The following is a 13156-nucleotide window of genomic DNA, read 5'->3' as shown; positions in this document are numbered from 1 at the left end:
AGTGAGATATCTTTATCTTCCTGACCACAGTGGCAGAAGATTGGCATTTCAGTCTGTGTAGCAGTTTCACCGTGGAGAGATTTCTACACCCGGCGAAATTTACGTATTTATCACCTTTATACAGGCGGGCCCGCTTCTGGACAGCATCCGATAAGGAGGCCCACTCGATTGACCAGATGTTTCATTAAATTGGGGATTTATGCAAGCATAAGCTTGTCAGGCGTGCCTGTTTTTAATCTGTCACAGAGCTCCGGAGGAGAAATATGCAGGAGCGTCGCGGCTATATCTGGCACCCAAACGAGCTCCCTTCCCGGGCGGAAATCTCTCAGATGGATGCCACGTATTAAAGCTAAAGTTTCAGCGATTTCTCACACGCAGTAGTGCAGCGCGCGAACAGCACAGTTCTTTTTACTTTATTACACCGCGGCTTGATACGCATTAATCCCCCCCACCCCCGCCCCCCCCTCCACAACGGAGGCTGCAGGTGTAGCAGGGTTAGCGTTAGCACGGCTAGTTCACTAGTAAAAGCACAGTGAAGTACTGGTAAGTTTTAAGGCTTGTGTCAGGTTACCATGACAACGCTCCCTGATGACATAACCCTCAAATTCAAAATAACGTTGTTGCCCTTGGCTAGGGGTGATTTCGTCTTCAGAGCTTGGGGTTCAAATCCCACTTCGGACTTCCGGCAATCTCAAACACAATCATTTCCCGCCTCTCGTTTTTATTAAATTATTATTATTAGTTTTAGCTGACACTTTTATCCAAAGCTAAAAGTGGGGGCCAATCCCCCCTGGAGCAATGTGGGCTTCGGGGCCTTGCTCAAGGGCCCAACAGCTGTGTGGATCTTAACATGGCTACACAGGGCTTGAAACAGGACCCAGTCCAGCACCGTGGTCACTCACACTCTCTTTCTCTCTCTCTCTCCCTCTCTCTTCCTCTCTCCCTTTCTCTCTCACTCCTTCTCCCTCTCTCCTCCCCTCCCTCCCCCCTCCTCCCCTCTCTCCCCCCCTCTCTCACTCCCTCTCCCTCTCTCTCTCTCCCTTTCCCTCTCTCTCTCTCCCTTTCCCTCTCTCTCTCTCCTTCCCTCCCCCTCTCACTCTCTCTCTCTCTCTCTCCCTCCCACCCCACAGCGCTGATGTATGCCAGTATCTTCGGGAACGTGTCAGCGATCATCCAGCGGCTGTACTCCGGCACGGCGCGCTACCACACGCAGATGCTGAGGGTCCGAGAGTTCATCCGCTTCCACCAGATCCCCAACCCGCTGCGGCAGCGCCTGGAGGAGTACTTTCAGCACGCCTGGTCCTACACCAACGGCATCGACATGAACGCTGTGAGTCCCCCCGCTAACACGCTAACACTGCGCCTGGTCCTACACCAACGGCATCGACATGAACGCTGTGAGTCTCCCTTAGCTAACACGCTAACACCAACGGCATCGACATGAACGCTGTGAGTCCCCCGCTAACACGCTAACAGTGCGCCTGGTCCTACACCAACGGCATCGACATGAACGCCGTGAGTCTCCCTCCCCGCTCAACACGCTAACACGCTAACACTGCGCCTGGTCCTACACCAACGGCATCGACATGAACGCTGTGAGTCCCCCGCTAACACGCTAACAGTGCGCCTGGTCCTACACCAACGGCATCGACATGAACGCTGTGAGTCCCCCTCCCCGCTCAACACGCTAACACGCTAACACTCTGCCTGGTCCTACACCAACGGCATCGACATGAACGCTGTGAGTCTCCCTCCCCGCTCAACACGCTAACACGCTAACACTGCGCCTGGTCCTACACCAACGGCATCGACATGAACGCTGTGAGTCTCTCTCCCCGCTCAACACGCTAACACGCTAACACTGCGCCTGGTCCTACACCAACGGCATCGACATGAACGCTGTGAGTCCCCCTCCCCGCTCAACACGCTAACACACTAACACTCTGCCTGGTCCTACACCAACGGCATCGACATGAACGCTGTGAGTCCCCCTCCCCGCTCAACACGCTAACACTGCGCCTGGTCCTACACCAACGGCATCGACATGAACGCTGTGAGTCTCTCTCCCCGCTCAACACGCTAACACGCTAACACTGCGCCTGGTCCTACACCAACGGCATATTTTTTACAAAATATTTTGATTTAAAATATATTGATTTAAGTTACAGTTTGCTTGACAATTGCTACCAGTAACTTAAAAACAGTCAGTTCCACCGCAACCGTTTTCCTCTGGCTTCCGTGTGAACACCAAATACGTCAGTCTCAACAAGTATTTCTGTCATATTTAGACTTATTCATATTACAAAGAAGACAAAAATGCTTGCTAAGACAGTAATTACAATTAACATCTCTCATTCACCCATTCATACACACACTCACACTCACACACCAATGGCGACTGGCTGCCATGCAAGACGCCGACCAGCTCGTCAGGAGCATTTGGGGGTTGGGTGTCTTGGTCAGGGACATTTCGACACAGCCCGGGCGGGGGATCGAACCGGCGATTGCCAGACGACCGCTTTACGGCCTGAGCCATGTCGCCCCTTGGCTGTTATTATACACTTTAAGGAATGTAATATTTGTTCTTACCTTCAGAAAAGAAATCACAGATAAGCAACGAATCAGCTTGCTGGCATTGTTAAATCTAAGTCGCATTCATTTGTATGCAAAATGCGTTGGTGGCGGAATGTTCATTTAAAATCGTTCGACAGTAACTGTTTGCTGCAGACGTAGTTCGCCGTGAACGTTCGTCCATTTTGAACGCACCTCTGATGTCGCCCTGTCTCTGTCCCTCTCTCTCTCCCTCTCTCTGCCTCTCTCTCTGTCCCTGTCTCTGTCCCTGCCCCTGTCCCTGCCCCCCTCTCTGTCGCTCTCTCTCTCTGTCCCTCACTCTGTCCCTCTCTGTCCCTCTCTCTCCCTCCCTCTCTCTCTGTCCCTGTCTCTGTCCCTGCCCCTGTCCCTGCCCCCCTCTCTGTCGCTCTCTCTCTCTGTCCCTCACTCTGTCCCTCTCTGTCCCTCTCTCTCCCTCCCTCTCTCTCTATGTCTCTCTCTGTGTCTCTCTCTGTCCCTCTCTCTGTCCCTCTCTCTCTCTCTCTGTCCCTCTCTCTGTCTCTCTCTCTGTCCCTCTCTCTGTCCCTCTCTCTGTCTCTCTCTCTGTCTCTCTCCCCCTCCTCTCCCTCTGTCCCTGCCCCTGTCCTCTCCCCTGCTTCTCTCCAGGTGCTGAAGGGCTTCCCCGAGTGCCTGCAGGCGGACATCTGCCTGCACCTGAACCGCACGCTGCTGCAGAACTGCAAGGCCTTCAAGGGCTCGACCAAGGGCTGCCTGCGCGCGCTGGCCATGAAGTTCAAGACCACGCACGCGCCGCCCGGGGACACGCTGGTGCACGCCGGCGACGTGCTGACCGCCATCTACTTCATCTCCCGCGGCTCCATCGAGATCCTGCGCGGCGACGTGGTGGTCGCCATCCTGGGTGCGTGGGCCGGCCAATGAGGGCGAGGCGGGGCGGGAAATATGGGCGGGGCCGGGTGGGGGAGGGGCCGGCACACTTCCCTGAAAGACAAGCTAAAATCAAAATTCACTTTTTCTCACTATTTAGTCAATTCTTCGCAACCATACCAACACGTCGTAAAGTACAGTATGTATTCCAAGAAAATATATTAAATTGTAAAACTTTCTCACCAATTTTTTTTTTTTTTCCCATCCACTTCCTGGTAAACAAGATTTTACATCATCGTGTGCCAGTGGGCATGTATGTCGATCAATTGTGGGTTCTAAACTATTGGATGCTCTAGGCAAAATGTTGTTTGGAAGTCCCAGCTTGAGTTATGTCCTATACAGGTATGAGGGGTTTTCAGACCTGGGGGCCCCTCCAGGTGTGAAAAGGGGCCCTTGGCGATTGCCTACATGGCCTTTGCTTAGGACAGCATTTCCCAAATTTGAGGAAAGTTTCTGCAGCTGAAACCTGTCTGCTCTATTTTCCTACTTAAAAAGAACGTGTCAAGAGACCCGTTTTACCAAATGCCAAGCAATTAATGTCCTCGGTCTCCTCTATAGAGGCAAAATGGCTTCCCACAGCTTGTAAACAGTTTTTGATTGAATCACGTCCTTCCGTCGAAGAGAACAGAATGTGCAAAAACAAGTGCACATTCCCATACGCAGAGAAGCAATTTGCGAATCTCACTGATGATGCGATCGCTACTGAATCATTTATAGCATATTTCATGCCGGCTGCGTGTTTATTAAGCGGATGTGTTCGCCGGGACCCTGAACGGGCTGGAATGTGAGTGTGAGACGAGAAGGCAGCGCTCGGAGTGACACACACGCAGAGATTAGCGCGGCGGGGGGGGGGGTGCTCCGTTAAAGTTTCCCTAACGATGATGAAGAGGCAGGAGACCTCCCGCTGTTTGTAAACGCACGCTGTGCGCGGCGTGAGCAATTGAGCGTCTGGATACGCGTGAGCGTCTCGGCGAGAGAGTAACAGGATTAGAGCGCCGAGAGAGACAGCCAGGGAGACCCCCAACGCAGGAAGGCAGGGTGTGTTTACATCACATTACATTACATTACAGTAATGGCATTTTGGCAGACGCTCTTATCCAGAGCGACGTACTGTTGATTAGACTAAGCAGGAGACAATCCTCCCCTGGAGCAATGCAGGGTTAAGGGCCTTGCTCAAGGGCCCGACGGCTGTGCGGATCTTATTGTGGCTACACCGGGATTAGAACCACCAAGCGGTTCGGGGGTGCAGTGGGGGAGGGTTGTACTGTTACCTCACAGCAGGTCCTGGGTTCGAGCCCCACCCGGGTTTGGACATTCTCCGTGTGGGTTTCCTCTGGGTACTCCGGTTTCCTCCCACAGTCCAAAGACATGCATGTTAGGTTAATTGGAGAGTATAAATTTCCCCATAGGTGTGCTCCTGCCGTTGCCCTTGACCGAGGCACTGGCCTCAGAACTGGAGTTGGTCCCCGGGCGCTGCACTGTGGCTGCCAACTGCTCCTTAGTAACTAGGATGGGTCAAATGCAGAGCATGCATTTTGTTGCCTTAGAAGGCAACAGTCATGAATAAATAAATGAAAAATTATAAAATGCGTGTTGGTGAGTATGCCTGCGTTTGGGGGGGTCAATGTGAGTTTCAGGGAATGTGTTTGCTTCGATCAGCATTCTCCAGTACACTTCCACTGTCAGCACAACTATGAGCAACTGCTGAATTAACCAACACTGCCATCTAGTGGACATGGACCATTCCTGCAGCAATATATAAAATCATGAGCTGCCTTAATGTCTGATAATCTATCGATCGTACAATCTCAGAAATACAGTGACAGTGGGGGTACGTTGTTGTTCTTCAAGGATCAAATTTCCCAAATGTACCCTGAGAGTACAGTCATGTCCTCTTTGGGTACAAGTGAGTACTTTTTCCAAGCAAAGAAAGTGCAAAGTAATTGTATATTTTTGGCTAGGGGTACAAATGGTAAATGGTAAATGGCTGGCATTTATATAGCGCCTTTATCCAAAGCGCTGTACAATTGATGCTTCTCATTCACCCATTCATACACACACTCACACACCGACGGCGATTGGCTGCCATGCAAGGCGCCGACCAGCTCGTCAGGAGCATTTAGGGGTTAGGTGTCTTGCTCAGGGACACTTCGACACAGCCCGGGCGGGAGATCGAACCGGCAACCCTCCGACTGCCAGACGACTGCTCTTACTGCGTGAGCCATGTCGCCCCCAGTTACAGGTTTATGTACGTGGGTATAGGGTACCGCCCCAGCAACAAGCATTTGTATATTTTTGAGCCACTTTCGTGCCTTTATTTCTGGGAGTGTGTGCGGATTAATATCGTAAACGTGCTGAATGTTTTCTCGTTTGTCCGTTCTTCGCTCTGACCTCACAGGGAAGAACGACATCTTCGGCGAGCCCATCAACCTGTACGCTCGTCCGGGGAAGTCCAACGCGGACGTGCGGGCTCTGACCTACTGCGACCTGCACAAGATCCAGCGCGAGGACGTCCTGGAGGTGCTGGACATGTACCCCGAGTTCTGCGACCACTTCTGGAGCAACCTGGAGATCACCTTCAACCTGCGCGACGTGAGTCCAGGGTCTGCCGTTCTCCCGGTCTCAGACACTCTCATACACCACAGAGCATGTTTCAGTGTTCAACCTGGAGATCGCCTTCAACCTGCGCGACGTGAGTCCAGGGTTCTGGTCTCAGACACTCTCATACACCACAGAGCATGTTTCAGTGTTCAACCTGGAGATCACCTTCAACCTGCACAACGTCATCAAAAACTCTGTCAGTGTAATTGAAAATGTGCAATACTGTATGTATCTGAATACAGATATTAAGATTCTTTGATTATTGTAATCATGATTCTTGTGATTGTCGATTCTTGTAATCGTGCGTCATTTTGCAGCAGGTTGTGTAAGGGTTACCATGACTTTGTGTAATTAATGTGAATAATCACGCAGTCCTAATTAAGCTTCAGGTTAGTTTTTGATTAGAGGGGGAAGGGTTAGCATTGTAGCGCTACAGGCAGCACAGCAGGGCATGAAGTGCCAGTGTTCCCTGACTGATAGGGCGATGGAATTAAGACGTCTTAATTGCGTGGTGTGCAATTACCATGTCTTGTGCGATTGTTCAGCCAATTACATTACCAGCTAATGAATTTTGAACCTAGAGGTGTCTCACAAGAGGTTAGCCATCTGAGTCCAGGAAGCTTAAAATGCTTGTTCCGTTCTTTCTCTTTTGTCTGAAGGACTATTAATGAATCCTGTATGAATTCTACGCTACATTTACCAACCTGCTCTCAGCGCCTGGGAGTTAAATAAGCACTTTGATAGGAAACAGTCAAGCATTCTTGCTTTAGTCTCAATGGCATTTAGACCTCGGACATCCATCTCCAGACAAAGCAATTCAAGAAGCAAGTTTAGAGATAAGACAGCCAGGAGTCTGCGGCTATGCCAAGACATTTTAACAATATATGTGTTTAATACACACCCCCCCCCCCCCCCCCCACACACACACACACATATACATACTTCCACGTTGCCACCTTGTATGTTGATAATTTGAATGCATAACCTGTAATACATTATCCAGAGCAACGTATTACTAACTTATTGTGGCTACACTGGGGATCGACCACCGGCCTTGTGTGTCCCAGTCATTTACCTTAACCAACTCATACCTAATACACTAATACATATGTGTACAGTGTACATCTGAGACACAAACAAACACATTCACACACACACACAAACCATAACCTGTAATACCTATGTGTACAGTATACATCTGAGACACAAGCGCATACACACACACACACACCATAACCTGTAATACCTATGTGTACAGTATACATCTGAGACACAAGCGCATACACACACACACTCAGCATAACCTGTGATGTGCACAGCGTACCTCTGAGAGTTGACCCGGGCCTCTCTCTCTGCCCCTCCAGACCAACATGATCCCCGGGTCTCCCAGCAGTGAGGACACGGAGTGCGCCGGCTTCAACCGCCTGCGCCGCCGCAAGCTGTCCTTCCGCCGCAGGACCGAGAAAGGTGCGGCACCGCCCCGCGTCTCCCGACACCTCACCCTCTCTACCTCACCCTCTCTACCTAACCCTCTCTACCTCACCCTCTCTACCTCACCCTCTCTACCTAACCCTCTCTACCTCACCCTCTCTACCTAACCCTCTCTACCTCACCCTCTCTACCTAACCCTCTCTACCTCACCCTCTCTACCTAACCCTCTCTACCTCACCCTCTCTACCTAACCCTCTCTACCTCACCCTCTCTACCTAACCCTCTCCACCTCACCCTCTCTACCTCACCCTCTCTACCTAACCCTCTCCACCTCACCCTCTCTACCTCACCCTCTCCACCTAACCCTCTCCACCTCACCCTCTCTACCTAACCCTCTCTACCTCACCCTCTACTGGAGCCTCCTCTCACAGACACACCCTCTACTGGAGCCTCCTCTCACAGACACACCCTCTACTGGAGCCTCCTCTCACAGACACACCCTGTACTGGAGCCTCCTCCCACAGACACACCCTATACTGGAGCCTCCTCCCACAGACACGCCCTTTACCAACGGAGCCTCCTCTCACAGACACACCCTCTACTGGAGCCTCCTCTCACAGACACACCTCTACTGGAGCCTCCTCTCACAGACACACCCTCTACTGGAGCCTCCTCTCACAGACACACCCTCTACTGGAGCCTCCTCTCACAGACACACCTCTACTGGAGCCTCCTCTCACAGACACACCCTCTACTGGAGCCTCCTCTCACAGACACGCCCTTTACCAACCAAACTTCATCTTTTAACATCTCATGTATATAACAATTTTTCTGGAAGGCAGCAATATTCCGAAATGTATTTTCAAGATGGAAACGTGTCACCAAAATGGTGAAAACAATTCTTAAAAAAGTTATTAGGCCTGGTGTATACATTGCTTAAAAAAAATAAATACATCCCCAAAATTACTTTTTAGGCCCCATAAAACAAAGCCTATAAATAATATTTGGATTTTATTTTATTTTTTTCTAAAAATGAGGTCAACTACTTCTGTGTTCTTTGTTGTTATATTTAGCTTTTCTAAAAAATGCTAAAAATGAGGTCAACTTCTTCTGTGTTATTTGTTGTTATATTTAGTGTTCTCTATGGGAATTAGCTGATGACCTGTATATGTGTGAATCAAGGGGGCCAGCTTTCCAGCTTCAGCTTCACCAACTGATATGAAGTCGCCCCCTAGTGATGCCTATACTATCCGTTAAAAGACCTGTTTTTCCACTGGATATTTCCACTCATATATTGATGTTCAATCTATGCTACATATTTTTTCTGAAGTCTGTTTCCTACCCGATCGGACAGACAAAGATATAGATGTCTTTACTTGTCTTTGTCACCTTCGTTTGGCAAATGCCCAAGCGTTTTTTAATTGGTTCATCCACCGAGACACGCAATTACCCTGCGTTGTCTTTGTTGTGCATGTCATGTGACTAGGCATGTCATGTGACCAAGGACACAAATGAGCATGAGCAGTGAGCTATCACACTTCCTGGTGTCCTGTGTGGCGAGTTTACCCTGTAGAATTGTATTGGTGTCGCTGTCTTTATACAGTAAGGTGTGAATGTGTGACATGAGTCTTGTCTCATGTCCCTGTAGCGTAGTGGTTAAGGTACATGACTGGGACGCGCAAGGTCGGTGGTTCTAATCCCGGTGTAGCCACAATAAGATCCACACAGCCGTTGGGCCCTTGAGCAAGGCCCTTAACCCTGCATTGCTCCAGGGGAGGATTGTCTCCTGCTTAGTCTAATCAACTGTCTCTCCCCTTCCAGATGACGCGCACGCTGGCGAGATCAGGAAGTCCCAGAAGCCCTTGCGGAAGGGCCGGAAGAGCGTGGCCAGCAGCCAGGGCGAGGGCCGGAAGGCGGATTGGGAGCGGCCCCGGAACTCCGTCTCCTCCCCGTCCCACTCCAGCGGAGACGAGGGGGAGGAGTCCGTGCACACGTGCCCCGCCCCTCCGTCCGTCCTGACGGAGCTGTTCCAGGGACAGGCCACGCACCTGAACGCACACCTGGGCTTCAGCGACGCCCCGGAGGCCGAGGGGGACCCCAACACGGGCAACACCTGCAACGCGCTCTCAGGTGGGCCCGCTCGCCTGGTGTTTCTTACATTACGGACGCTTTTATCCAAAGAAGCCACGTGCAAAACAGTGTCATACAACAAACAAACAAGATAAGGTACAGTTCATATATGTAAGGCCATGAACATAAGTGCAGTACACAAGGCGGATAGGCCAATTCTGTAATTCCCATACCAAGACTTCTACAACTTCAGGAACTACAGTACAGAGAGAAATACTCATTTAAAAGTCCTAGATTAAGGTGTAAAATACAAGATATAAAATACAAGGGGCTAAAGATAGACAGGTGATGAACAAGTTTCAATACATTAGGGGACTCCCACAAAGGAGTGTACAGTGTGAAGAGTCTTCGGCAAGTGAGCAGTTCTTATGCCGTTATTACAGTTCTTATGACATATTTATGTCTTCCTAAAACAACCTGCACTTGGCCCTCTGGTGTACCCTGTTCGGCTTATAGTTCAGTGCCAGGATGGAGATGTGATTCCTGCACACGCGGCGTTTAATCTCTGCTCTTTATGCGCTCGACAGCTGGTGCGAACTCAAACCCGCGCTCCACATTAAGGGATCACTCTCCACAGTCTGTTATCTAACCGAGCCCTCCATGTCAGCCCTGTGTTTCAGTTCATAAAAAGACTTCATCTGAATTTTTTTTTCATTTTGTTTCCCCGGTTAAAAAAAAAAGAAAAAAAAAAGGCCATCTGTAGCGCACTATAGTTTTTATTCCTTCCTGGGGCTTGCAATAAAAGTAGGGGATTATCGTGTAGGTTCTGCGTTAATGGGTTTCTGCACCGCTGGCCTGAGATTTGCGGTTGTTAAAGTGAGCTTTCACAGCAGGGCGGGGGCCAAACAGAGACAGGGTGCTAATGCCGTGTGTTCTTCCCAAAGTTGGGTTTATACGGGCGGGCCGGGAACGAGCCCCGGGCGGTTTTAGCCTCCTGAGACCCCGTGTCCTCAAACTCTTGGCACCCCTGAGCTCTGCGTATACTGTGTTTTTGTGTGGGACATTTAAGATGACAAAATAGATATTATATTTTTACAAATATTTTCACTGCAATGTGTTTCTGTCATCCAAGACACATACATATTATGTCATAGAAATGTGAAATATGTTAACTGCGAGTTACAGCCCTATCTCACTGCTTAATGTTGATGTGAGTTACAGTCCTATATCACTGCTGAACGCTGACGCTGTATTATGTCAAAGAAATGTGAAATATGTTAACGTCTTCTCTCCTGGGTCTCAGGGTTGTTAAAGTCCTTGCGTTCTCCTTCGTCTGAACCAGGTGCCTTTTCAGGGGTCTCCAACATCTTCAGCTTCTGGGGCGACAGCCGCGGCCGGCAGTACCAGGAGGTCCCCCGGAGCAACCTGCCCTCCTCCCCCCCGCCGAACGCCCCCATCAGCCGCCGGCAGCGGTGCGAGGTGGAGAACAGGCTGGACCTGCTGCAGAAGCAGCTCAGCAGGTGGGGGCCACAAGGGCCTTAACACGCATTTCAGCCTTGAAATAAGACTTCAGATCTTTCTTTTTTTTATTTGTTGTTGAAGTTGGAAATATTAAGCTTTTTCACGTTTTAATGTTTGCTTTGCAAGTGAGATTTTCTTACCCCATTGGCAAATCTTGAAATTAGTAAAAAAAAAAAACATGTCATCTTATTGGCAAACATTTTGTCTTTAGCAAAAAGAGTTAAAGAAATAAGATTTTAGGTCTACATATGAGACTATAATACTTGTCGACTACCTTTCTTGCCAAAGAACTTGCCGAGCTTGCTTTAGAGTTTGCAAAGAACTCACTGTTCTGTGTCCGTATGAAAAAGTGTTCCCTCTACTGCCGTTTATTGACGCTGTGAATACACTCCGCTGTGCCAAAATCCGGAATATTTTGGCCTCACTTTTTTCCCCATCTGAATTTCGCCCTTGGATTAGATGATACCACGGTTAATCCGTAAATTATTTTCATGACTATTATTTTTCGTAATACCTAGCCTTGGCTTTGACCTTAATCTGGGCGGTGTTGGTCTGTGTGGGGACCTGGCCCTGCACACGGCCCCTGTTGGACTCGTGTGCGCTCTGTCGGAGCTGAATGAACACTAACACCCCGTTGTGCACCCAGGCTGGAGACCCGCATGTCGACGGACATCGGCGCCATCATGCAGCTGCTGCAGAGACAGATGGCCCTGGTGCCCCCCGCCTACAGCACCGTGACCTCCCCCCCAAACCCCTCCCCCTACCCCGAGCCTCAGCCCGGCTCCCCGCCGGAGTCCCAGGCCCTGGCCTCGCTGTCACAGGTACCCCCGAAATGTACCCCCGATACGTACCCGCAAAATGTACCCCTGAAACATACCCCTGAATGTACCCCTGAATGTACCCCCGACATGTACCCGTGACACGTACCCGCAAAATGTACCCCTGAAACATACCCCTGAATGTACCCCTGAATGTACCCCCGACACGTACCCCCGACATGTACACACAGCCCGCCCGCACGTGCACACTGCACTTTCCCTCTGGGATCAAACACACTGCAAACATGTATTCTAATGAGACTCAGAATACAGAGAATATTAGCTTGTTTTAAGTTATTGTTTCCTTGATAAATTACATATTCTCATTCCATTGGCAAAACCCTCACCTAAATGCCAATCTTTTTGCCTTATTTGGCGAATGTGTGCATCACCAGCTCTGTAATTATTGCCCTATATCACTGCTTAACGCTGATGGTAGTTACAGCCCTATATCACTGCTTAACGCTGATGGTAGTTACAGCCCTATATCACTGCTTAACGCTGATGGTAGTTACAGCCCTATATCACTGCTTAACGCTGATGGTAGTTACAGCCCTATATCACTGCTTAACACTGATGGTAGTTACAGCCCTATATCACTGCTTAACGCTGATGGTAGTTACAGCCCTATATCACTGCTTAACGCTGATGGTAGCTACAGCCCTATATCACTGCTTAACGCTGATGGTAGCTACAGCCCTATATCACTGCTTAACGTTGATGGTAGTTACAGCCCTATATCACTGCTTAACGTTGATGGTAGTTACAGCCCTATATCACTGCTTAACGTTGACTACGGCATTCTCTCGTGTGTCTCCGCTCCAGATCTTGGAGTCCCACCGGTTCGAGGAGATTCCGCTGTCCAAGCCGTCCGGGTCTCTGCGGAGCATATCGGAGCAGCAGTCCACGGGCTCTCTCCTGTTGGCCCCCACAGACACGCGGCCCCTGGGCCCACTGGGCCCCGAGCCTCACCCGGGGCCGGCGCCGGGGCCCGGGCCGGGAGCGGCCGCCGCAAACCCAGAGTCCCAGCGGCGGTTCTCGCTGCAGGAGCCGCACACATCACTGGACTCACGGACTCCACAGAGATATAGCTCAGACCCCGGGAGCTAGGGGCCGAGGGCGGGGCCCCTACCACACTCCCGTCTCTGTGGGTCCCCACGTCTCAGCTTGGGGGGGAAGGGGGTTTCCTGCTAGCCTTTTGCACTGAGCAGCTGAGGGGA

The 13156-nt window shown here is 50.4% G+C and overlaps 1 protein-coding gene across 1 annotated transcript in view; it reads left to right on the top strand.

Moving 5' to 3' along the window:
* Positions 1-13046, top strand: part of kcnh2b (potassium voltage-gated channel, subfamily H (eag-related), member 2b) — a 198812-nt gene extending 185766 nt beyond the window's left edge. The window contains exons 8-15 of the mRNA XM_061239261.1: positions 1131-1330; positions 3217-3469; positions 5894-6087; positions 7461-7563; positions 9349-9657; positions 10940-11117; positions 11765-11939; positions 12762-13046. Coding sequence (XP_061095245.1) covers positions 1131-1330; positions 3217-3469; positions 5894-6087; positions 7461-7563; positions 9349-9657; positions 10940-11117; positions 11765-11939; positions 12762-13046 — 1697 coding nt within the window. The remainder of the gene's footprint in view (positions 1-1130; positions 1331-3216; positions 3470-5893; positions 6088-7460; positions 7564-9348; positions 9658-10939; positions 11118-11764; positions 11940-12761) is intronic.
* The last annotated feature ends 110 nt before the right edge of the window (positions 13047-13156 follow it).

This window comes from Conger conger, chromosome 4 (assembly GCF_963514075.1).
Source record: "Conger conger chromosome 4, fConCon1.1, whole genome shotgun sequence".
NCBI classification, from domain to species: Eukaryota; Metazoa; Chordata; class Actinopteri; order Anguilliformes; family Congridae; genus Conger; species Conger conger.
Note: the sequence above shows the minus strand (reverse complement) of the source record. Positions and strands in the feature narration are given on the sequence as shown.